Source organism: Akebia trifoliata, chromosome 3 (genome assembly GCF_017979445.1).
Source record: "Akebia trifoliata isolate Shusen 1 chromosome 3, ASM1797944v1, whole genome shotgun sequence".
In the NCBI taxonomy this organism is placed as follows: Eukaryota; Viridiplantae; Streptophyta; class Magnoliopsida; order Ranunculales; family Lardizabalaceae; genus Akebia; species Akebia trifoliata.
This window is the reverse complement of record NC_141377.1, coordinates 10,589,745-10,616,986: the sequence shown is the minus strand read 5'-3', so window position 1 is coordinate 10,616,986 and position 27,242 is coordinate 10,589,745. Positions and strand designations below refer to the sequence as shown.

The following is a 27,242-nucleotide window of genomic DNA, read 5'->3' as shown; positions in this document are numbered from 1 at the left end:
ATCTGTTGTTCAAACACGTGTCTTCAGTTAGAGGGTCCCCAACAGCTAAACAACATCAACTTGTGAAAGCTACGTGTCGACTTTCTCACCCAAAACGCTGACATCACCAGCTGTCGCATGTCTTATCCAGAAAAACTTAAAAGGACAAAAGTCACATCAAAGATTGAAGATATCCAATCCTTTAAAGCCACATTTTCTCTAAACAAGAGAATTTGAGTCGTGTTCTAAATTGATTGGATATCTTCAATTTTTTTTGAAACGTTCTGTCACTCGCTATCATTTGAAAGTGAGACAGATCTTCTTCGGATATTGTCTGTCGTTACACGTCATCGATCTTGACATTTAATTTAAGTTTCATAAGGGTTTTCTGCCACGTGTACCTTGTGTAACGACAAAACACTACTGATTGTTTTGTTGGGTTGGCCAAAGTGTGTTGCTATCGTTGATAAAGTAAGTACTAGTGTACGTGTCGTTGTATCAAATGTTCTCTCGCCACGTTTCAACCGTTTGATTCTTTTAGGATAATATATATATATTAATATATAAACGTAGAAAAGTGGTTTAGTTGTCAGGTTCGCTTTTACCCTTTTTTATGATGAATCAGGGGCTTTTTCGGCATTTTCAAAAAAAATAGAATACTCCGTCTGTACTCGATTGACGCCTTCAATTGTTTTCCAATAGTAAGTACACAACGCATAGTATTTTTTTTTTTTTTTGTCTGTGGATTGTGGATGGGATCCAATTAATCTTTTAAAAATCGGACCAATAATCAATTAAAATGATTTAATTGGATGGGTCCGACCCAGTTTCAATACTGTTAGATCGATTTGTATTTATTAATTAATTTTTAATATATAATAATTTAAATAGAAAAATAAAATTTCTAGACTCTTATATATAAATCAATGAAAAAAATTCTTTTTTTTTTTTTCAAATCTACAAAATTTTCAACTTCCTCTCTTAAAAAAAAAAATCCCATTAAAAATGATTTTTTATTTGTTATAGTAACTTTTTAGATTTCAAGAATCAATTCATGAGAATAATGATTTGTACGGTTGTACCATTGATTTTGAAAAAATTGATGCTTCTTTATAAAATATCGGTTTGAAGAGAATCTTACTGATTATTTTTATAAATTTAGTCCGATTTGATTAGACCGTTGGTTCAAATATTTGATTCATCTCAATGTAGATCTCATCGTGAAGCCTAGATATATGTACCTATTAATGAAATAAAGTGGGTACAAAATTACAAAATTAAGGACAATAGGGCAAGATGGGAGGTGCAATTACAAAATAAAGATATTAAAAAGGTTAGTCATGAATTTTAATTAAGAAATAATTGTAGACACACCCAAAATTGCATGACATATAGAAAAAGATTCTAATGCACGCAACTAGACTAGATGGACAAGTCTAGCTCACTTTAAAATCTCAAAATAGTAAAATTAATCATGGATGGATGTTGTGTAGGGCCATTAATAAATAAAAATCAAAGAAAAGAGTCATGTACGAACTTTGAGCCATACATTGGGCATATAATGTTTGGACCACTACTACGGCCATCCATTAATGAATGTGGAAACAATGGCTAACACAATTATTCCACACAAGTCAATATCCTTTGTTAATTGATTTGACAACTCGTGAACAGCCATAGGGGTTATACACATGGTCGAAGTAGTATGTACGAGGACACAAATTTTTACCTATAATGAACACCTTGGTATTGTTTTAGTAATTTTTATGAATCATATAAGGATTACTGGAGTGACTAAGATCACACCTCACGAAACTAAGGTATTGAGTTCAAATCCCCCTTAAAAGCCACCCCTAAAGATTTATCCCAGAAAATACCTTGCGCGTGAGGAAAGGAGGGGGAAGAAGATTAATCAAATCCTCAAAGAAGCCTAATACCTCAATTTAAGAAGAAAAAAAAGAAAATATTTGGTGGATCTGGACCATTGTCGAGCTACCCCTAAAAAACCACCTCTATTTAATATCCAGACTTTGTAAAATTAGAAATCCAAGAATTAAGGAGGAATTAGGTTGGTGTAATTCTATACCTTTTTTTTCTTCTTCTTTCCCTTTTCAACTTTAAAGGCCTTATCCGAGCAAGTTGGCTAATTCCCAATCATTGGCCAAGTGGTGTGTGAAGGTCCTTCCAAAAGGATAAAAGAGAAAAATCATTATTTTTTAGAACTTATTTGCACATATCTTGATAATAACAAATGTTGAACTCGATAATAAAAAGTTCTAAACCCGGGAAAAGAAATGTTGAATTCGAGAATAAAAATGTTAAACTCGACATTATAAATGTGATTGAAAGCGCCCTCAATCCGTGGGGTGCGCGGATCCGCTTTTGACTCTTGAGGTTTGGGAGTCGCCACCTAGTTATTGTGGTCTAGGAACCAAACTGACTCTAACATGGATAAAAAGAACTAATCTACCACAAAAAATCTGAATTCGGGGATCATGTTACGGGGTTGGAAGGTGTTAGGCACCAACCCCGCCCGGCCAAGCCGGTCTCTACTAACTTCCCAAATATATCACATTACTAAAAATCTAGATAAAAATAAAAAAATTACATACCTTTCCGATAGCAAGGATTTTGTTCCCTCAAATCTAACAAAAAGAGCTCCTTGTACTGTACTCCCTTGCTTCGTTCTGTCTCCAGATTTGACTTCGGATCTCCTAGATCAAGGTATCTCCTTGTTTTTGGATCTGAACTCTTCAAGTTTGTTGCGAATTTGGGGGTATTTTTGGAGGGATTTTAAATGTTTTCTAAACTAAAATTGAAGGAGGGATGTTAGGTAAGGAGTTAGGGCTCCAAAACTAGGGTTTATGGGGGGCTAGGGGAGCTTCTAGACCTACTTCTCTTAGGGTTTATGATTTGATACGAAAATAGGGTGTGAGCACCTCTATTTATAGAATTTTTTTAAGGTTGATTTGGATAGAGTTAGTGTTTAATTAGAGATCTTTTAATTAGAGTTGTGTTTCAGTTAAAATTGTTTTAGGTAGAATTGTGTTTTAATTAGAATTGTTTTAGGTAGAATTATTTTTAAGTTAGAACTCTATTAGATAGAGTTATTATTTAATTATAATTCTATTATGACTTTTGGTCTTATTTGATTGACTTTTAATGTTTTGACTTTAGTCTTAATTGATTGACTTTTAATATCTTGACTTTAGTCTTACTTAATTGACTTTAATTTTGACTTCAGTCTCACTTGATTGACTTTAATACCTTGACTTCAGTCTTGCTTGATTTACTTTTAATTTTTGGAGAACCACCTTCCATTATTTCTTTAATTCTTTGGACCCCCAAATGGAGGGGTCCTTAAAGAAATATCCCACGAACCCTCAACAATTTTATCCGAAAATCCGATTGATCGATTTTTTAGGTTCAAAATTTTAAATTAATTTCATCAATGTTCACTTTAATTATTTAATATTTTATTTATTAATTTCGAATTTTTTAATTATGAAAATTGTGAAATTACCGTTTTGCCCCCGGAGAGGACTTTTCACGTTTCAAGTCGGTTTTTAATGTTCTAGGAAGTTTTAGAATCGGTTTTTCGTAAGGAATTCAATGAGAATGTTGGTTTGTATCATTTATGAAAATTTTTATGTGAGATGATTGTGAACTTTATGAGGGGCATTTTCGTAATTTTATCAAATTCTGTTAAAATTGGTGAAATGATTTATTTGATTCCGATTTATTATTTTATGTGTTCGAGAAAGTTTTCCTAAGCATAACGTAGGCTCTAGGGTTGTTTTGAGGTTAGGGGTATTTTGGTAATTTGATAATTTTTTAGTGATTTTTATCGTGAAGTTTCTTTTTGGTCTGTAAGATGATGATTTCTATGTTTCTGGGGTCGTATTTTCCTAGCGTAGCGTGATTTCTAAGGTTTTTGTCAATTCGAGATATCTCATCTGGATTTCTGAAACACATCTGGTAACAAAATAAAGCAATGGAATACACATTCATCATTGGGAATCATTGCAATTGGATTGACGAGTTGATTAATCAGGCGAGTGTAAAAATGGGGTGTCTACAGTGATTAAGATTTTTTTTTGTTTATTTTTGTTTTTATTTTTTTGACTTTGATACTAAATAAATCTTCTCGAAATATCCAAAATGCATACATTATAATTGCGAAACAGACACTCGAATCAAAAGTTATGATAAGATATTTAAAAATTATAGAATTCAAAATTTATTCATCATGTTTTGTTATAATATCATCGAAATAAATTGAAAAATACATCTAAATGGTCTAAATTAAGAGTATAATGTTTTCCATCTATCATTCACAATAAAACATTATTGGAAATGATTGCAGTTGTCGTTGAAAAACCTAAATATGTCAAGAAGATGAGAAAATAAAAATTTAACTAATCCAAAAATATTATATAGAAAGATGAGGTTGATGGACCATTTAGATATTAAAAATTTACTAAATGGACTATCAAGTTACTAGTCAAAAGTTAAGGATTACCTAGAAAGAAACTCTTCTCATTGGGTATATCATACTCAATAAATCTATTTTTAATACTAACAATAAGTCAATGTTAGTAGGAGTCAAAACCAGGTTTATGGTATTATCACCCGTAGACTTTATCTAAGCAAGTATGCACCTGCATATGCATAACTCGTTAATTCCCATAAAAACTTGTTTCAAGTATTGGTCTTTAGCCAGATATGCTAGAGTTTATTACAAAATATAATCCTGAGGAGGTCTTCTTTATTAAACCAACAATGACAAATTACTTATGAAATTTAGGGAATCATTTATGGAAGGTAGGGTTGCAATGTTGCATGAGTTGGATTTTGATCAAAATTCACAGCAACTTTTGAAGTAAATTCTATGGTAATTTTTCAAAACATGCACCGAATTAAAATTGAAAAACTATCAAATTAGTGAACTATTCATCTTAATTTCTAAAGTGACAATTTGCTATTTTTAAAAATAAGTTATTTTACCAATATGGTAAAACGGAAATGAATAGTGTTTTGATATAACAAATTCTCTGTTAACATCTTTTTATAAGATAGTGTACATATCCATTGTTTAAGTAAACATGCAGAAATATAATTTTTTTAATACATTAATGTTTCCTTTCAAGATTTTGTTTATTTTAACACTTGATAGTTTTGTTCTAGATCTATAATACCTTAACTCTAATGAAGATGATGATTTTTAGATTTTTAGCTCTCTATCGAAGTCAGAAATTGCCTATAAGGTCGTCGAATACTGAAATAAACTAAATCTTGGAACGAAATATCATCATATTATAATAGTTATATTTCTATCTATTTACTTAATTAGGGGATATGTATACTATTTTTAAAAAAGATGCTAAAATGGCATTGTTTATATTAAAATATTGTTCATTTTAAATTTTAACATTTGATAAATAACTTATTTCCAAAAATGGTAAATTATCGTTTTCTGAATTAAGATGAATAGTGCACCGTTTTGATAGTTTTCTCTAAATTCTAACTGTAGGCATCAAAATTTTAATTTGATCCCTACATATTTCTTAAATTGCAAGAAGTCCTTTAAAGTCATAAAAGACTCAATAAATTTAAATTGGGCCATTAATAGGGAAAGAGTCTCCTAATACTTCAGATCCGGAAGCTTGGCGAGATAAGTGTAAAAAATGAGTGAAAATCATCTAGTAGGTTAGATAGACAGCCAGAGTCCGTCATTTAGTGAGTATTGGGGTTATACCCCCTAATGGTATCGATTTATCCAAAAATATTATAGATTTTGTTCTAAGCGTTAAGACTTTTGTTAAAACGAGAAATTTTTGTATAATCTCGTGTATAAATTTCTTTTTCCGCACTCTGATCTATCGTGCGTTATTAGACGTATATGGCTTCCGTTAGTACTATATTTTGTTTGTTTATATGCAAGATTGTATGTTGTTTATCAGGTGCATGTTGAACGCCTTGTAATGCTAACATAAACAGAGGAGACCATGCCGAAATTTAGAGGTGCCACCTAGTACCTCGAGATCTAACATGGGGATTTGTGTTAGCATTTGGCGGGGCGCCACAGTGGACCCTATTTGGATTAGATATAGGTCATGCATTTAAAATGGATATGGGTCATGGACCTGACTTGGATTGAATATAGGTTGTGGACCCAATTTGAAATGGATATGGGTTGTAAACCCAATTGGATTGGGTATGGGTCGTGGACCCAATTTAAAATGGATACGGGTCATGGACCCGGTTTGGATTGAATATGAGTCGTAGATCCAACTCAAATGGATATGAGTTATAGACGATAATGGGTTGATTGTTACTGAGGTTGATAGTATGCCACGTTGGGTTGAGATCAATTTTGATCAGTAGAGTGTAGGCGAGTTTCATTTGGATAAAAAAAAGATGGCGAGTGGTTAGCCCTAAACTTAACGATAAAAATAATTCATTTAATCATTTTTAGGCCTTAAAATTCAAAACAAAAATAATGTTCAAGAGAAAAATTGTTAGGACTAATATAAGGGATAAAATAAACAAATTTTTTTTTAAGTCCGTATTTAATGCACGAACCAAGGTATTTTTATACCAGTTCGTGCTTTAAATACATACCAAAATGTTTATTTTCGCTAAATTTTTTTAATGTTTTTTTAATTTTTAAGATGATGCAAACATAAAGAAAAAAAAATAGATTTTCCCATTTACCAAGGGGAACATATACAAAAATATAAATGAAAGAAAACTTAAATCTATACAATTTTGCCTCTTTGGACATTACAACTTTGCCTTCAAGGGCTAAAAAAAATTACATAATAACCAAGGGTTGATATATCTTGAAACATTTGTGTCCTATGCCTTTAATCTTCTTGATGCAAGCGGCTATAAGTGATTTGAGGTTAGCCATTCTTTAAACCTCGATGCATACTGAAATATACACGTCTTAGACTGGTGATTGGGTTGGATGTGTTCGTCCCCGTACCTGAAATAAGCGATCTCGAGTCATGAGACTACTAGGCATCCAGGTTTTTAAACTTTCATAGGTAAATGAGGTTTGTGTAATGGGCTATGCAAACGCAAGTGCACAAGTGCATTTAAAAAAAATAAAAGTATCAACCCCCTTACAAGCATTCAAACCACCAAAGAAAATGATAACATTACAACCATTCTTAAAAAATTAAGAAAGCAAAGTATCAAAACAAACACAAACAATAAAAATGTTTGTAAATACTTATCAATTTTTTTTTGAAACTTTGTAAAATGGCCAAATAGTCATGGTTTATTCTAGCAATTTTCCCAACCGAGTCGCCTAGTTGTAGACATGAGAATGTTCATATTTGAACCTCAATGTTACATTGTTTAGAGTCGCCACCATTCTTTTTCAAAAATGGGTGTGAATGGGCACCCGAATCGATTTTTTAGAAATATCATTTTTCATGATATTAGAGTGACTCTCATTCATGAAAAATGTATGGTTTACTTAAGATCTAGGTAAAGGGGTTCCGGTTAGAGAATGAAAAAGGTGTTAAGCATCCCATTCTCTCCACCTAAGGTGGTTACCTTTTAAATTTGACCATTTTTAGATAATTAACATAATAATAAAATGCATGAGATGCATGAAGTGGGTATGTGCACATGGTGAATAAGTACCTATTTAAAAGAGGGTTTATGAAAGAAGACATCCCATAGAGTTGCCACATTTTATATGAGTTGAAATGTTGGTTTAGGATTTCAAAGATATTCCATAGATAGAGTTCCCTTAGATCCATAACCTTAATGTATACATGTTTGACTAGAAACTTAATGTTTTAATCATATCGAGAGAGTTACACATTTTTTCATTATGGACAATCATGTGTGATATGTGTGCATAGTGTACATATGATACATGAGAGGAAATTGGTTAAAAAAGGGCTTCAACCTCTATCCTTTCGACCAAACCACCTTAAGAATTTTATGTCCAATGTTGAGATTCAATCTACTCAAGATAAAGGAGGGTTTTCCATTACATCCTAAGAGCTTCTAAAAAGAAAAATGAGAATAATAGAAGAAGAAGATGCAAATGTTAAAATAGAATAAAAAAAAAACCTATCTATACATACCTTGTCCCTTTGGAAGTCTTGAATGAACTTGAGCTTGAGTGATGAGTTTGATAGTTGAAGGATGTGGTTGAGGGTTGAATGAGTTGAAGCTTGTGAGATAAGAAAATGAGTAGGGATTTTGGTAGAGTTTTAAATTTACGTATAGAAGCTTGAAAGTATGAATTATTCTTAGAAAATACGATTATTTATAGAATTTTTAGAGAATTTTTTAGGATAAAATGGTTCAACCCTAAAAATAAAGAGAATGGATGTGAGGTTTAGGTAATTTCTTTTGGAATTTTCTTTTGTGTGAGGGTAAAGATGATATTTGCAAAAAATCTAAAAAGTATTCCTTGATATCTGATTTTTTGGTAAATAGAAGTGAGAGAATGAAAAGTATTTTTGAAAATGTGAATAGGGGAATGGCATGTGCAAAAGTGGAGTAGTAGGTAAAAAGTAGACTTTGATTCATTTGTAAATAACTCAGAAAATAATAATGGAAGTCTATTTTTGAAATGGACTAACGGGAGAACAAAAGTAATTTTGGAAATGTGAGTAGGGGAGTGACATGTGTAAAAGTGAAGTGGTAGGTGAAAAGTAGACCTTGGTTTATTTGTAAATAACTCATAAAACAAGGGTGAATGTATATTTTTGAAATAGACTAATGAGATAGCTCCATGTATGTACTTGAAGATTCTTATATTTTGAGGATATGATTGAAAGTTTTATCAACTTTATGGATTATTACTAAAGACCAAAGTATCTTTTTGGTTTAGCGACATCTTTTGAGATGGGTATTCTTGGATTTTTACAAGGAGGAGTTGACATTCCAATTAGATTAAAGCATTAGGTGTTGAAGGTTTATTAGAGATCAACATGTGTCACATTTTGGGAGGGTGTAAGGGAATGGACTTAGAATGTGTTTGGTATTGGACTTAGAATGGACTTGGGTTATGAATAATGGGTTGGTTAATAGAAAGTGAATATGAAATTGGGTCGGCCTATGATTAGGAAGGTGAGTGTGAAATTAGATTAGATTAAGGACAAGGTATGGGCATGAAAAACTATATGACATGAGGCATGTATACATGGAAATGGTGCCAAGTGGCAATATGGGCCCATTGGAGGGCTTAAGCTCTAATATGAAATCAATTCGAGAAAGTTTTGAATTTTTCTAATAGGTTTGTGCAAATTGGGGTGTCTACCCTTTCCATTAAACTTACTCATTTCAATTGAGAATTAAGTAAATTTGCAAATAGAATATTTTATTTGTTTCATATTCAAAAATCATGTTACATTACACTTTTATCATATACCCACAAATTATGGAAAGGTTTAAGCTACTTCAAGCTTCTAGCCATTTTTAACTTCCTACATAAGTGGGAAGTGGTTCCATGTTGGTTTTTTTAAATCTTAAAATAGATTCATTATTTTCATGAATCCAATATGATAATAACAAAGTTCAAATTTGGTAACTTTTCGAAAGGGCTTCAATTCAATTAGTCCTAATAAAGTTAAATAATTTTGTAAAAAAATAGGGAAAATTATGGAGAATAAACAAAAGATGGTTTGGGGTTTCATACCAAAACCTACCATCTTCAATCTCCTTAAACACCTATATTGTTCTTGAGGTTTGCATATTAATGAAAATAAAATTTTGAGGATGAAGGATAAAAATGTTACCATGTTCCGTGATTAATTTAAGAATTTTTAGAAGAAAAAAAAAATCATATAATTGTGTGACTATGCCCAGTACAAACAAAATCCCGAACCAATTTGCGATTTAGCATAGTAGGAAAAAATCAAGTAACATAGCTTATGTATACATTTTCTTAATCAACTTATGTGATCAATCTTATATTGTCCCTCACTCGTCAAGGGTGTGGCTCAATGGTAAAACATAACAATAAGAGTATGCTCCTCTTGATCATGAGTTTGAAACTAAGTGCAATCTTTGGATAAAATTGGAACACAGGTTGTCGGTTCAACGTGGGCCCCTAGGGAGACTTAGTCTCACCAATGTTAGGATAACTCCCTAGGTAACCCAAATATATATATATATATGAGTAGCGTTCAATGGCCAACAGTTTGGCAAACATTTTGGCAAACACATTTTTCAAAACATGGGTTAGAGGTCTTGGAATGGGCTGATTTTTGGTGAGGATGATCTCTATGGTGAGGAGATCATCATCACCAAAAATCAGCCCATTCCAAAACTTCTAACCTCATCAAAAATGATTTACAAAAAATGGACGGTTCATGATTTTTCAACTTGTAAAATGGGGCTAGAAGTTTTGGAATGAGCTGATTTTTGGTGAGGATGATCTCCTCACCGTAGAGATCATCCTCACCAAAAATCAGCCCATTCCAAGACCTCTAACCCATGTTTTGAAAGAGTGTTTGCCAAACTGTTGGCCACGGATAGGGACCCTATATATATATATATATTGTCCCTCCACAAAAATGTTAAGTTCTTGAAATCACTTTCATCACATACAACACAAACTACACTTAGGATATTATTAATGGTCCAACTGAAATGCTCAAGTTGATGTTGATCTAATTAGTTGGATGTGAGTCAAGTACACTTAAGGTTAAAATAAGAATGAATAAAGCTTCCTGTTGTGATTGCAAGTCTACGTTGGCTATCAATCGATTGAAATCCAATTAGTATGATTCCATTTATTAAATATTCTTTAGTGTATTTTATAATATTAATGATTATTTATTTTATTTATTAGTGAGTGGGTACGGTGGGTGCAAACCAATGGCATCATTTACGTTATTTTATTATCAATCCTTTTCCATCAACCCAAGTCGTTTTCCTTATGTCCAAATCCTTGGATGTTCTCTCAAGATTTGAACAATGTAAATCTCAAGGCATGATCAAAGTTATACATCTGATTTCTATAGATGCAAGTTGGGACACATGGGTCATAATATAACTTCTTAAAAATACCCAAATTACCATTTTTTAGATTTCTCTGTTGCACTTAAATTATCATTTTAAATTTCAAATTTTTAAAACGCAAGTGGAAAAGTGTAGTATATTTATTTCCTTGAAAAGTGTGTGATCTAACCTTACTTCCCTTCTGGTGGTTTGATCAAAGGGGCTACATTCTTTGGGTTCATTGAATATGATATAAGGAACAAGAGATCATATCTATTAAAGTATTGGATTATGTTTTATTATGTTAAGTTATTGTGCAACAACAAAGGTGGTGGTGGGTTGTCGAAGATGGAATATTTAAAGAGATTGAAACTACGTGGAATGTGTTTGTTGTATGGTTTTAATGACTAAGGTTGAGAGATAGGTTATGTATTGATTAAAGACGGAGGTAAGTTTGATTTGAATTCGATAACTAGGGTTTACAATCCAAGATCATGGCCTACTAATTCGCAAGATCAGAGCCGACCATGGCTCTGGTACCATGACAGAGTTCTTAATGATTTGAGTATCAATTCTTTGATAAGATTTCATTAAATAGAAATAAATAAGTTACAATAAAGGGTATTTTAATAATACACCCATGTGAAATAGGCGTAATTAGGATTACCCCGCTCAAAATGCAAGATGGGGTCTATCCCCTAGACTTTTGTTGACCCGGTCAAATCGTTATCAATATTTGTTCTATTGACAGTTTATGATCTAAATACTCAGACTACCCTTGTAACATTTAAATTGTCAAAATTTCATTGTTTTAATTGAAAAAATAAAAAATCTAATCAAATCTCAATCGTTGAAATAGAATATTTCACACTGTTAGTTTAAAAGAAAATCCAACTTTATCTTTTAGAAGAAGATGAAAAGGAAGGTAGGGTTTTACCATATTTCACTAGTTGGGGTTTGTGTTTGTTATTATTAGAATGTTCTCAAGAGTATTAGGGTTTTATTTCTTCAACACATTATTTTGAAACGTTACCATTAACATCTTTAAATCTGATTTTGATTTGGGATATATTTTGGTTATTCAAGTTAAACATCTCATGTTTCATGGAATGAGTGGAGATTTCAACTCTTATTTTAACCATTTTGTCATCAAGGCATAAATTTCTATTAAAAAAAAATTTTGTTTGTGTTCTGTACTATGTGGGGGGTAGAACTAACATATATATTTACAAGATGGGGCATTACTAATTTCATTTTGTTCATTGTTTCATATTTTCTCTCAGTTTTTTTTATAGTTCTTTTTGTTTAAGTATTTTCCATGTGGAGATTTTCATCATTGGGTCAAAGAATGCATTTATGATGAGATGAAAATGATGAGATTAGGATGAACACATTGATATTAAGTTAAAAAATATAAAATTGAGTTGAAAATGATGAGAAATGGCTAGAAACGGTAAGATTAAGTTTTAAAATAACAAAATTTATGTTTGAGTCAATGAGAAATTGATTAGGGTTCTCAAGGTTATTGTTTTTAAAATGATTAGATCGTACACATTTGAGTTGCTTTGATCGAATGACATTTTCGTAATTTCAATACATAAGAGTATTTTTTATATTTCACCATCTTTATTAATTGATTATTAATTTTGCTAACGATTTGACCAAGCCAAGGAAAGTCAAGGGGGATTGACCACATCTAGCATTTCGTAGGAAAGAACACTAATATCACCCATTTCACAGGAGGGTTTTACTAAATTACCTTACAATAAATTACATAACTGCATAACTACTTTAGTTAGATAATTTATTCCTAATTACATTAAGATAATGATTTGATGTATCAATGTATATCTTTATTTTTATTAGTAAGCATGTACACATCTTTACTATTGTAATGAGAGAAGGGGAAGTAGGAGCGGTTGGACATACATTTAAGGGTGTCAATCGGTTTTAGTTCGGTTCCTAAAGAACTTAGAACCATAACCATTAATATTAGTTTGGTTCTGGGTCCGGTTCCAAAATAAATAGAACTAGAACTACCAAAAATCATGGGTACTCATCGGTTCTAATTTTCAAGAATCAAATGAGAAAAACAGTATTTCAAATCATTATAACAAAAAAAAATTTCTTCAAAAAATTAACATATTATCAATAAAAGTATTAACTTAGTTATAATTTATTATACTAAAGATACAAATTAATGACTTTTTTCAAAAATAAAAAAATTTATCTTTGTTAAGAGTAATAAATTTTTAGAAGAATAACTCATTTTAAGCTTCAATTGATAATTTATACGAAAAATTGAAGAATTGTATATAACATGCATTTAGTTTGAAATAAAAAATTACCTTAAATCTTCTATAGTATGAAAATAAATGACAAAATAAATCGGTTCCAAGTACCTGCGATTCGGTTTCAGTTCTGGCTCGGTTTCAGTTAAATGGGTACCCATTGACACCCCTACATACATTTAAACTTAATAATCCAGATCATTTTAGTCAAAAATCAAGAAAATTACAACCCCACAATCCTACCATCAATAACATAAATATCTTATTTATCATGTGTGATCTTCAAAGACCCTTTAGTTAATGTTTAAATTACAAATATGCCCTTTTGACACGTGGATTTACATATGCCACCTTTTTATTAATACTATATAACACAATCTAATCCTGTATTACCCTCTTGAAATTATAAATTTCTCTTGAAATTATATATTTCTTTTGAATAAGAAATGGGTGATTGGTTACATTTAATATCAACACTCCTTTCATATACCTTCGATCATATAATAGATTATGTTGTATTATATTAAAATGCATTGATGCACCAGATCATTATTTTGATGTAATCATATGATTAAATCATGGAAGTGGAGTATCTGTGCCGATATAATGTACTTATTTTCTATTTAATGAAATTGTCACATCAGTTTGGTTTAGATAATTATAATTATGTAGTGGGGGTAAGTCATGATATTTGAGATATATTCAAAACTAGGGGTGCACATTGGATTGGGTAAATCCGAGAACCAAACCAATCCAAAGCCTTTTGGATTGGATTGGTTCAGATTAAGTATGGTTTGGTTCGGGTACGGATTGTATATTAAAAAATCTGATTGATTTGGTTCGGTTCCAGATTAAGAGTATAATAGAACCGAACCAATCCAAGAACCGAACTAATCCGAAGTATCTATTATAATATATATATATATATATATATATATGTTATGTAGAGATTACTCATCAAAGTCTTTTACTTTATCTCATCTATTTTTTTCTAACAAAAACTCATAAAAAATGTACACAAATCTCTCTCTCAACTCTCAAATGAATCAACTCATTTATAGAAAAAAAAAAATTTCAAAGAGTTTGATTACTTGTTTTTTTACGAGAATCTTTATGCCGTATTTGTTAGATGAAATATACTATACGAACCTAGGCTTGGATACGTTAATCTACCATTTATGGATTAGTTTCCTCTCTAATCCATCCAAAATATCAATTTTAAAATTGTAATTTTTTTTTAGTCCCATTGAGCTTCCTCTAATTTTCAATTTTTACAGATTTCAGTTAGAATTTAATCATAAAATCATTTTCATTTTAAAAATAAACATTATTTATGATCTAATCCAAAGGGTTCCTCTTTTGAAAGAAAAAATACTAGTTTTTTCTATTTTGAAAGTATGAGAACCGAGAACTGATCCGAACCAAGGTTGGTTTGGATTGGTTCGGTTCTATAGGGTAATTGGATTGGTTCAATTCCAAATTTGTAGAACCGATCATGTTTAGTTTGGTTCCAATTTTGCCAAAATCCAAACCAATCCGAACCATGTGCACCCCTATTTAAAACTTATTTGTAATATAAAAAAAAATTGGGAAAATCTCGGAATAAGAGAGTCGTCAACTTTTCAAAATAATCAATATTTTTAAAAATAAATTAATGATTATTTCCAACACCCAATTAATTGTCAAATTGTTTAACACCAACCCCCTTTTTTGGGTACTTTTTTCTAGAATTCTCACCAAAAGTTGACAAATTATGTGACCATGCTTCGAAGACCGACAATGGTTAAATCTTGTTGCAAGAGATTTTGGGCTACAAACTCTTGAGATTGAGATGCCATTTATGATCTCAATCTCACATGGATTGGGTTAAGCTAAGACTAAGGACACCACTCTCCTTTGCATTTGCATGTCCCTCGCTCGCTTGCTTCATATTTATTGGTTTATTTGTATTATCTATGGTAAAATATTGGTTCGCTCTATTTGCACCTACCATTTGACATAAGTTCACCATCTTTATAAATAAATAAATAACAAAAACGTTCACTAATATTTAGTAAGTGCACCAACCACATTAAAAGAGAATCTCTAACCTTCTTGTTTGCATCATATTTTCATTTCTTTAATTCATTCTTCTTCTTCTTTAAAGCTTCCAATATTAAGATTTTGAAAGATTATATTATTGAAGATTAAGTGTTTGATTAATTTTTGTTTTGAATTTTATAAATAAAATAAAATGGATTTTTTTTTCCTATGTCAAGAGGCTCCTTTTGATCCAAGCATACTTCTTTCACATTGCACCAACCATAAAGAATTACATGTATTTCTTAATGGGGAAAATCTATAAGATTATGTTTGGATTAAGAGAAGTGGAGTGAAGAGAAACTCATTAAGAAAAGATAAGAGAAACTCAATTTCTCTCCACCATGTTTGAATTGAGGGGAGAGAACTTGGGACAGTTTTGAAATTTTAAAATATCTTAAAAGAATTTCTCTCCTTTTCTCTCCACTTTTGGAGAAAAAGAAAACTCACATTTTTTTTCTCCCCTCTTCTCTCCGATGTTTTTTTCTTTTTTCCCCACTTAGCAATCCAAACAAGAGAAATGAAGAGAAACTCATTTATTTTCTCTTCTCTTCTCTCCATTTCTCTCAATCCAAACGCGACGCAAGAGTGTGGGAACAAATCATCATCATCTACACCTTATCTCAATTATTAAGGTTTGGAATATAAATCTTATTTCGCCATGTAATTCTTATCATGAACAATAACTTCAATCTAGGCATCCTTCATTTTTTGTTTCCTCACTTCATTTCTAAAGCCTTAGATTTGCACCAACTTACTTAATAAATAAATAAGCCAAATTGAAAAACTCGTTTGTATTTGGGCATGTAATTAAAGGATTATCTATCAAGGTTCACTATTTATTCCCAAAGGATGGCCATGCACATCACAATGTGAAAAAGGACCCATATTCAATGGTCCAACACCATCAAATTTTATAAAATTTGATGGACCAAGGTGTCAAATTAATTGAGGATGAGAGAAATTCGACGGCTCTAAGTCTTAAAATTTGGGAAACATCAACAATTTCAACGGCCCTAGGTTGTTGAAATTCGATTACTAAAATTCTTGGGCCTTGGCCCGTCGAATTTTCTTGTCAAATTTCCAGTTTTCACATGGGGCATCACATTACTATAAACAAAAGGAAGAGAATGTATGATAGAAGATATCATATTGAGTAATGCTTCTTTGGACTAAATGTAACAAATTTAAAGAAATGTGATCAATTAATAGCTAGCTAGTAATAGTTTGATTCATGTTTTAATGTGTTAACAATATTAATATGACAAGGGAAAGGTATTTAGGAATGAACTATTGGAGTAATTTTTTTTAATCTATTATATTAAGGTGTATGGAGATACTTTGGATCAATTTTACATTAAATGAATCTATTTGAACTTTGTCTATTTAATAGAATGATCACCAGAGATCAAATCATCTGGTAATTTCATATTCTCTCACTCTCTCTCCCTCACATACATCAGTCCATAGTCTCCTTTTGGATTATATTGTTTAATTTCTATCTATTTCATTTGTGGGTAAATTTTTTGAATCGTACTGGTTTGACTCCTTCCTTTCTCTACCTTTCAAGGGTGTTGAGCTTCTCAAGTTTTTTTTATTTTTATTTATTCTTGTTATTTTATTTGTGAAAAGTTTTTTTTGGTTGATGGCCAATCTAATTAAAACAGAGGTAATTGGGTAGATGGACGCAATGCAGTAGCATAGTGCAGTAGAGGTAAATCTAGATATCGATTTAGTGATCCTGATTGGAAAAAACATTTTCTAGATGATTTTGAATTGTGGTTCGATCTACCACATTTAAAGCTAATCTCGACTGCATTCTCTCTCAAAAGAAATTGTTGTTCAGATGAAGGGACAAAAGGCTAATACAATATATTTTATATTAAAGTATTTTATCTTTGGATTGTGTTAGTAAGCTATTATATCAATGTGGTATGTAATTCGATGGGTATTTGGATCATCTCTCTTAGTTGGTAAGGTTTAGCAATCTATTGCCTATTTTTTTTTCCTGATTTTTCTCCTTGAAGGCTCACTTCCTCTTAGTAGCTTTAAAACTGATAGTTTTTCATTCACTGTTGTTTTATTGTATGACATTATTAATGATTGTGCCTTGTATGCTGTTGGTTGTTTTATATTAGTGCAACAGACTATACACAAGGTGCAATTTTGTGGAGCAATTGCATCTCTTGTACGGATTATATATTCATAGCTAAATCATTTTAAAAATTTTATGAGGGACATTTTCAGTTTTTCTTAGAAGATGTGAAATTGAAAGATTGTAGCTTTGTTTTTCATGGAAATAATGAAAGGATCTCATCATCAATTGTGGACCTAGGCAATTTTGTGGAATCATTTTATAAATCTTATATTTCTTGATTGTTTCATCATATATATATATATATATTTGTTTTATATGTAATTTTTTTTTTTTTTTTTTATCAAAGGCAGTTGAGGAGACCTACCAAGGAAATAAGAGAGAGAGAACACAACCATCATCTTCAAACTCATTCAAAAAACAACACATTCATAGAAACTTCTTTCCTCACCTTCTCTTTCTCCCCCTCTTCTCTTGAATTGGAAAATTGGGATTTCTCGAATATCCGATTCATCGACACCTCGATTCTCAGTTCTAGGATCATAGTCCATTAATGGGTCTTGTTGGTGAATTTGTAAGATAGAAAACCATCTTAGGACATCGATACGATGTAAATTCAACCAACATTTGATCACAAAAATGTAGTTACTTAGTAATAAGAAGACAATGATTATGATTCCTATTATGGAAATGATTAAAGATTAGGGAACTGGTGTTGGGAGAGGGCGAAGGTGTTTGATAGATCAAATGTTGTTGGGTTGTGATGGGAGGGAGACCTTGGGATCCATGGAGAATGAAATTCCTTCCTAATGAATTCATGGGAATTGAATATGGACTTTAGGTGGACTTTTTTCATAGAAAACCCAAGTAGGCCTCAATGCATTAAAAGAATTTGGAGAAAAAAATCAGATTTATTGGTAGTTATTTAAAAACAAATAGAATCCAATTGGAACCGAAAAGAACAAAAAAAATTATGTTAATTATTGCTATAAAAAGAAGAGATTGGTTGGAGGTGTAACAAAAAAAAAACAGACCAAATTCATGAGGAAGACATTAAGATGAGAGTGGTGGAGAGAGAAAATATAATTGAAGAAACTTGAAATTAAATTCCATATGATCTAAACTTAAATGCAATCCAAAGAAGAACCCTATCATATAACAAACATAGGAACTATAGTTTCTCAACGTTGAATTTTCCCTAAAGGTTGATTAGATTCTTTCTTGAAATTCCTTGTGATTATGTAGATTGATGCTCATGTTGAGGTATGGTTGTATGATAACACTATGATGCACTATGGTTGGTTGTACGAGTATTGGGTGATTGGCTCTCATCGTCATACTTTTAAATATGAGTGGCTCTGTACTTATGTATTTGTCAATTTAAAAATGTAAAAATCAAGATCATCTAATTCATAGATGTCCTTACCCTACTTCTAAACATATTATTTTATTCGTCATTTTCCCGTTTGACATTTGGATCACGTGCAAGGTTCACTTGTAATAATAAAATAAAAGGAAGATCTCATGATCTCCCATTCAAGCTTTCCTCTTTAAGACCAAGCCGTTTCCAATGATATCCAGCCCACTTGTTATGTTTGGCCCATTAATTTAAGTCCGTGTTCAGACCCAAATGTGTTAATTCTTAGGTCTAACTAATAAGTCGATCTTACTGTTAGGCCTTAGATCAAATTATCTTTCTTTGGATGTAATAAAAAGGGGTAAAGTGTGAAGTTTTCCCCTCACAGTTGAGTAATGCTAATGGGCCGGATCTCCATGTTAAGGCCCAAATTTTGTTCAAACCTGCTATGTTAGTAAAGAAAGTGTTTTTTCAGGTGCATATGTTGGAATAGGCAAAAATTTGCTATTTCATTAAAGATAGAGAATTTGATGATGTCCCTCTCAAATGAAGAAATAATAAAAAAACAAAACTTTGTGTTGTTTCGGTAGAAAGAAAATATCAAAAGCTATATTTTTTCCCCAAAAATAGCTCCCGGCGAGGATCGAACTCGCGACCTTTCGCTTACGAAGCGAACGCACTACCACTATGCTACGGAAGCTGTTGTTCTTTCAAATGCCTGAAAACTATTTTTAGTCTCTGGATAGACTCATTTGGGTTGTTAGTTCAGTAGCAGGAAGGAGAAAAGGGATGCGTTGGGTGAAGTATGAAAAACATAGAAACCATTTCCACCAGGATAAAGCATTGTAAATTGTCCTGGATAAGGCATTTTATGTTTGTAGATAGATAGATAGATAATATAACATACATCTATCTATCCTAAATTCTTCATTTGTTCAGTCAATGCAGGGGAGAGCAAAGCATTTGCATAGCTTCTCCCATGCACTAGTTGTTATTGCGGACCTCTCCCTTATTATTAACAAAAATTAAATCCTCCTCTATTAAGATTCAGATTCTCACAAGCTCTTGAGGTATGTAGGAAGCATTTGGTAATTTATTTATCTTTAATTTTCTTCTTAAAAGTAGTGGTGGCTTTCCAATAATTGGATTCAATGGACAACATCGTCTTTTCTTTTTCTTTTTTTGGGTTGGTCAACCTTATCTCTATTTTTTTTTTTTTTCATAAAAGAAAACATTGTTATTTATCTATTGATTTATTAAGGTGCTAGGAAAAAAACCAATGTATAAACTTAAAGAGACCTATCTGGAAGGCCAAATATAACTGAATTTGATAAAATTTTACAGCAGAAGTCCACTTCAAATTTTAAAAATTTGTCAAAATAACAAGGCACTCAAATTCTTTACCCCCGTCTACTTTTGGGGCTTGTACCTGGCCGTAGCTCAATTGATTCACATTGCAATGCAACTTTGGGATCTCGGGTTCGAGTCCATCCAGAGGAGCCGAGGTGTTTGGTTCCTTTAGGGAGATACCTCAGCCTGTTAAAGGGGTTGGATTATTAGGGATGGCACCTTGGCCTGGTGAAGCCTAACTGCCTTCCTTGCCAGATATTTTCACCATTCTACTTCGGCCGAGGTGATGTCCCGTAGGATTGAGTTTCATTGGACAAGTTGAGGTTGATAGTGGCAGTGTTGACACAAATCTCGAGACAATACATGGACGGTGGATATATACATATATGGGTCGGTTCCGTATACCCCTATTACGACTCACATTGCGACACATCGTTTTGTCTTATATGGGCAAAAATGTTTGCAATGGGCTGATTTTTTGTGGGGATGATCTCTATGGTGAGGAGATCATCCTTGCCAAAAATCAGCTCATTATGAAACTTCTAACCCCATGTTTACAAGTTGAAAATTTTTAGACCATCCAATTTTTGTAAATCAATTTTGATGGGGATAGAAGTTTTGGAATGGGATGATTTTTTGCCAGGATGATCCCCTTATCACAGAGATCATTCTCACAAAAAATCAGCCCATTCCAAACATTTTTGCCCATATAAGACAAACGGTGAGTCGTAATAGGGGTCGTAATAACGCCATCCATATATATATATATATATATATATAAAAGGAAAACTACACTAACCTTCGGACATGCGAGAACTATGAAATGATTAAAATGCAACAAAGTTGAAAAGCCAACCCAAAACAGCAAAACTTGTGGTACTCTCATTGGTACCAACCAACTGGATTGCAATCCTGCAACGCCCATTAAGGTCTTGCAGTTTTATAAGCCTTTTTGCATGGAACCCATCACCAACATCAAGAAGAAAATCTATGAAATATATTGGTAAGGTTGGCAATGTTACATTAAAGAGCCAATTACCCGAGAGTAGAACCCCCATAATGGACTTTTGTCTGTAATAGCAGGTTGGCCAAATCGATGTAGGTCAACGTATTTTTGAACATCTTCAGCCATCGCTAGCCCTTCCAGATAAACTCGAATATCTCCTCCTGGACCTACATACATGAAAATGGCCGCCGGCCTCTTATCAAGTGAAATTAAACGAGAAAATATAAGGTATATATCTAAGATCAGTTGATCACAGACTATGGGTATGGTTTTCCAACGGAGTAGTAGTAGATTTTTCACACATAGGGTGGTGAGCCCCATCAGTTGCTGAGGTCCCATCCAAGGGATTTGTGAAACCAAAATTTAACATAATCGAGTGATCCTAATTTTTAATCATTAATAGATTGTAGGTCAAATCATCCGCTAGGCTTGATTTTTTATCATAGAAGATCATTGGATGAAGCCTGCATGTATGTACCGCTTTGCAATTAAAAGCCTGCCCCTAATTTAGATTTTCACATTAATCAGAAAAAGAGCCATTCTACACTGACTTCCTACAACACCGCATTCAACACAGAGCTGAGGTGGTAATGTGCACATAACCATAGATGCCTTCAGTCGTATCTTGAGGAAAATAATCTATGGTCCTGTACCCATTGCCATGTCAATGTGGTGTTGAATACAGTGTCATAGGATGTCAGTTTAGCATTTTTCATCAGAAAATTGGCAAATCAATGTATAATGAGAGTCTCACCCAGTGAATTGTCGTTCTCATCCTGAAAATTGTATGGATAAGGGAAGACTGCAGTGTGTGGCTAAGCAAAAGAAAAATGAAAATGAAATTAGCTATAGATTTTAAAAAGAACAGTCAAATAATGCATGGAAATAATAGGCCATCTGACAAGAAACACAGATGATGGACTTACAGGATTTCGGAGTGCCTTGTAAGGAGAGTCATCCAACAACAATGTGTTCAATTCATTGTACTCCCCCTTCTCCCATGGAAGACCAGGAACATTTTTGTCCCACAGTTTCCTTAATTCCTTCAAGACCAGGGGCTTATGCTTGTTCTCAATAGTTTTGAACCCTGTCAGAGTACAGTAGGATTGATCCTGCAAAAAACATCCATTTGATAAAGAACAAGAGAAATATGCTTCATAAGTTCGATACACACAGTTCACAGTTTGATTACTTCCCATTAGAATCATTTAAAATAGATAACCTGCAGTTTTTAATGAATCCTCCAAATGAGTTTGCAATCATCATGATAAGAGAAACTTGGTTGTTTTAAATGAAGTTTCAACTGGGAAGTACAACTCAGAGTAGTATTTTTATCCAGCAATCTAAAATATTGGTATCTTTCATCATATTGGGATGCTGGATAACAAATATATGTATCCCAATGGGCAGGGAAATCGCCAATAAGCAACAATATGCATTGATGCGTTGCTCCTAAACATTTGATGATGCCTAGATACCCTAAAATATGAAATTCAAAGCAACAACACTACTCCTATGACCAAATATAGAGAAATGAAATCACACTTCTGTTCATTGATATACTAAGATACAATAATCTAGATGGTATGCAGTATGAAACACAAGTCTTATAAAAATTAGGATTTATGTATGATTAAATTTTTTTTTATAATTACTATAAAAATTATTTCAAAATTTAAAATAGATAATGTAATTCTATGTCATATTATCATTTAATATATCGCAAGGGTCTCTTGTAATTTAAAATATTTGGTAAGATTATTTTGACTAACAAAATAGAAGGATATTTTTAAATTTTTCGAAAACTAACGAACATAGTTATACCCCCTAGATTGTAAGGGCCTTTTTGTAATTTAAAATATTAACTAAGACTATTTTGCAGATAACATAATAAAAGGATATTTCTTATAGAAACTAGCGTGGTTGTAGGGTCATGGGATTGTAATTTTATTCATCTTGACAAAAATGATCTGGATAACATTAAGGCTAAATGTAAATGTGGGGGCATTTTTGGTCTTTCAAATTTTGGTGTCAACAAACCGCTACTCGACTTTCTCTCATTATAATAGTAAAGATATATGCCATGCTTAAATAAGCTAAAAAAATTTGATGTTTAAGCATTAATGCTACCCTTAGAACACAACACATGTTCAATACGATTTGCTAAAAACGTATGGTTATTTTCAAGATTTTTTCTTTATCGAAATTAAATTAATGATTGACCCCAAAACTCAAGTTGGAAGTTTGTTGGGTTCACTGACTCAGTGAATCTTAGAATAAGTATTTACTTTAATATGAATGAATGGTGTGTTAAAAGAGAAATTAGGACAAAATTTGAGTGATGGTTATTAGATTGTAGAGGTGTATTGAATAAATGTGCATAAGATACATCAAATAACTTTTGGTGTATATCATTAAAATGGGAAATTTGTTATGATTTATGAGAATATTTAAGATTCTCTAGTTGAAAAATATTAATTAATTAGGTTAAAAAAAATAAATGAGGTTCGACACGGGATATGGTGCCATCACCCAAGAGTAGCCTACCAAGATCATGCTCTCAAATTCAACAAAGCTTAGGCTCTGATACCATTGAAGAAATAATTTTATTGATAATACTTAAATGATTATTATATGAACCCTAACCTGTTATTTATAGAGATTACATCAATCAAGATATAGAAAGTAAACCTAATATAAAGATTCTAATTCACCTAAACCACTCCTACTATCTAAAGTTGAATATCTTAAACAATAATACTTCCTAATGTATAAGATACTAATTAATATATATTATATACTAAATCTGTACTTCTCCATCCCAACCTACTATTTATGGTAGAATACATTGGCAATGATACAATATATCTCATGCATTATATTCTCTAACACCCTTCCGCAATTGCATGGTTCTTTGAAGAAGGAACATGCAATTGGTGTAATTGAATAACTACTCTTGATCTCAGGTGACACGTTCATGGATGGCTATACATCTAATTGTGCATGTTGATGGTCACCACCTACCTGTGAAGTCCATCATTGTCACATCTCACTTCTTTTGAGTATGTTGAAGTTGTTGGAGAGGTTTAGGTAAACAAAGAAAGCGAAGAATGAGTCAAGAGTATGCTGACTGGGAGCTTTATAGAGATGGATGGAGGCAAGATTTTTACGGAAAGAAAAGTAAAATTGCAATGAAGAAAAACAAAGGGATTTTGGTCCAGCAATGGTGGTGGGTAGGTTACATTGATAACATGATCCTCTTTAAGGCCGTTTGTTATAGATTGTGCAATGAGGATAGTTAGCATATGTTGCCATCGTCCTTAACGTCTTGGGCTATAACTGTTGTAACTGGTAAGTGCACCTACCATTGTTGTGGAAGTCCTGTGTCAAAGGTTACAATCAACCATGTGACCCCTTCAACACGTACCTAATATGCTCTTGTAATGGCCTAGAATGATGTTGTTAAAGCAATTTGGATGAAGAAAGTTATTTGTCAAAGTGCTGCTTTTAGATAACACATGGGTTGACCTCTTGCTTCATGCCATCGAGACTATTCTCATACTGGGTGGCTCCTGTAGTAGGAACATACCTCCTTGGTTGCCAAATGTGCAATTCCCTCAAGAGGTCATGGCAAGGACCACATAAGAAATACAGTTACCAAGACGATTGAGCACCGTTCCAACTGCCAGTGCCTTGTGAAGGAGACTCCCTTGAAAAAAGTAGACTGTAGGTCGTGATTCACAATTCTTTGTCATCCATACATAAAAAAAGATAGCTGGCTAACTTAGAAAAACTTAACAATGGGGCAGTTTCCACTAATGCACAATATGCATTTCCATGGTTATACCAGTGAATAGCAATGACAAACTTAATACAAAACTGAAGGATGAACACACGATATGCATATTTCAACATTTAAATCACTTACCCAACTAAATAATAGATTTTGTTTCATGCTTCCCATAAGAAAATCAATCATGCTGTTCACATTCTTCCTGAAAGAGAAATAATAAGTATAGGGCATTACCAATGAAGGTGGCCTAAGCTGTAAAATGGTGTCACATAAAAAAAATGAAAAGACAAATAGCAATGCACAAGGCAATGAAGACACACTTAGCTCTTGAAGACCAAACACCCACATTGAATCTCTCAAAGCAGAACTTAAGGAAATCCTCACAGAAAGGCCTCTTAAAAACTGAAAAGGAAAGGGAGCGTTCTTTTAGAATAATTAATTACAATATCTTCACACTTATCAACATAATTGGAAGGCTTAGAATTAAGAAGTTAAAGTAGAAGTAATATCTTGAGACTAATAAACAGAATTTGAAATATTCACCGTTGAACCTCACCTGGTTTTTTTCCAATTCTCTTGTCTGCTTTAAACCCACGAGGTACAGCTGAAGCAATATCAGCAAGAAGTCCATTTAGATCGAGAACAAGAAGTTTTCTCCGGTTACGTGGTGTTTCTGATAAAGTCAGAAACCACTGTAAAGGTTTATACTCTTCATTACCACCATGCACAACATCTTTAGTTTCCAAAGAAGGTGATCCATTTTTATTCTTGCAACCAGTTGGAATTTCTACCAAATTTTCTTTCATAGGAACTTGAACTTCTGATACAACCTTCTGAGCTTTAGCTAACTCATTGCCATCCTCATGAACTAGTTCTTCAGAAAGGTTAATTATGGAGACATTTGTTAGGACTTTCTTCTTCTTCTTCTTCCTCCTCTTTGACTTTTTCTTTTCTGTTCTCTGCAGAGACGTCTCCGGCTTTACTTCAATTAACAACTCTTCAATGGCCTCCTCCAATGTCAATTGATCGAGATTGCTTTCAAGGAAATCATGCCTCTTCTTCTTCCTACATTCCGCATTCAATTCCTGATAATTGTCCGATGTTTCCATAGCACCCTCCGACACTGTTTCATCCGGATCATCACTTACTGGAAAATTACGCCTTTTTTCTTTCCTCTTTGTCTCCTTCTCCACCACACTTCCTTCTTTGTGTTTTTCTTCTATTGGCAAGTTGCCAACTTCTCCCAATCCATTATTTTCTGATTCGTTAGGCCTCTTTTTCTCAATCGCACTGACTTCTACTCGATTTTCCAAAATTGGTGAAGCAGACTCCAGATTTCTTACATTCATCAAGTCCAGACTCTCGTCCAACAATTTTTTATCTAAATCGATGTTTTCAGGGGCGCTACGCCTCTTCTTTCTCTTCTTCTTCTTCTTCTTCTTTGCTTTAATTATTTTCTGCATTGCACTTCCATCTTCATTACTTTCTAATGCTGGCAAAGAATCGTTCCCAATTCTTTCAATCAACAGCTTCGGATCTGATTCATCATTGTTTTCAGATTCACATTGAATCCTATTTTTTCTTCTGCATAAATTCAGATTCCCTTCTTCGTAAATTTTTCTCATTTGTAATTCAGTCTCCTTCAATTCATTCGCTTCTGCATGATTCTCTTCTGTTTGTAGAGTAATATCTACATGATCAGATTCCTTTAATGACGGATTTCTCTTCTTTGTCATTCTTCTCTTCTTCTAGTTCTTGTTTCGGATATAATCCTATCAAAATTGAACAAGAACATCTGAGCTCTTTTGATTAGTTGCAGACAAACTTCTTGATTTTTTATTTTATTTTCTAAATTTAGCCAAATACTAAGATTTTCACCCAAAATAATAAAAAATCAGCTATAAATGAACCCTAAAAACGAAATAGAGATGCAAATCTAAAACTCATGCCAATGGCAGAATCGAGAAAAAAAAATATTGCAGAAAGAAGAGAAAAACATATTCGATCTATACTAACAAGATTGGACGAACCTTCTGAGCCTTTTCGATCAATTTCATACGAACTCGTTGATTTATTTTCTCTTAAAATTTGATGAAATCGGCTACAATTGAACCCTACAAAAATAGGAGAGAATTCGAAATCATTTTCAGAACGAATACAGATGCAGATTAAAATCTGGTGAGAATTAAAGAATCTGGAAAAAAATTGCGGAAACAAAATTATTGATTATATATTATTGATACGATTTTCTTCGATAATTTCTAGGTTTCGTTTGAAAGTGTAAATTCTTTGCGTACGCGCCTAATTTTTCA

General features: G+C 32.5%; 1 protein-coding gene and 1 non-coding gene across 2 annotated transcripts; both read right to left on the bottom strand.

Moving 5' to 3' along the window:
- Nucleotides 1-19,409: 19,409 nt before the first annotated feature.
- TRNAT-CGU (transfer RNA threonine (anticodon CGU)) lies at nt 19,410-19,481 on the bottom strand. Its single transcript has one exon. It is a non-coding gene; the product is annotated as a tRNA-Thr (tRNA).
- Nucleotides 19,482-21,002: 1,521 nt separating this feature from the next.
- LOC147405966 (uncharacterized) lies at nt 21,003-27,237 on the bottom strand. The gene is made up of 8 exons (XM_086433873.1): nt 27,174-27,237; nt 26,961-27,044; nt 25,487-26,702; nt 25,251-25,332; nt 25,066-25,132; nt 22,064-22,249; nt 21,892-21,952; nt 21,003-21,304 (listed from the first exon to the last, which is right to left on the bottom strand). The coding sequence occupies exons 3-8, from the start codon at nt 26,664-26,666 to the stop codon at nt 21,150-21,152; spliced, it is 1,731 nt and encodes a 576-aa protein (XP_086289999.1). The 5' UTR covers nt 26,667-26,702; nt 26,961-27,044; nt 27,174-27,237; the 3' UTR covers nt 21,003-21,149.
- Between the last annotated feature and the right edge of the window lie 5 nt (nt 27,238-27,242).

Coding starts and splice junctions, on each gene's coding strand:
- LOC147405966 (XM_086433873.1), bottom strand. CDS start 26,666: ATGACAAAGAAGAGAAATCCGTCATTAAAGGAATCTGATCATGTAGAT. Junction 25,133..25,250: donor GTTTGGTCTTCAAGAGCTAA/GTGTGTCTTCAT, acceptor TTTCTCTTTCAG/GAAGAATGTGAACAGCATGA. Junction 22,250..25,065: donor AAAATCTATTATTTAGTTGG/GTAAGTGATTTA, acceptor TGTTTTTTGCAG/GATCAATCCTACTGTACTCT.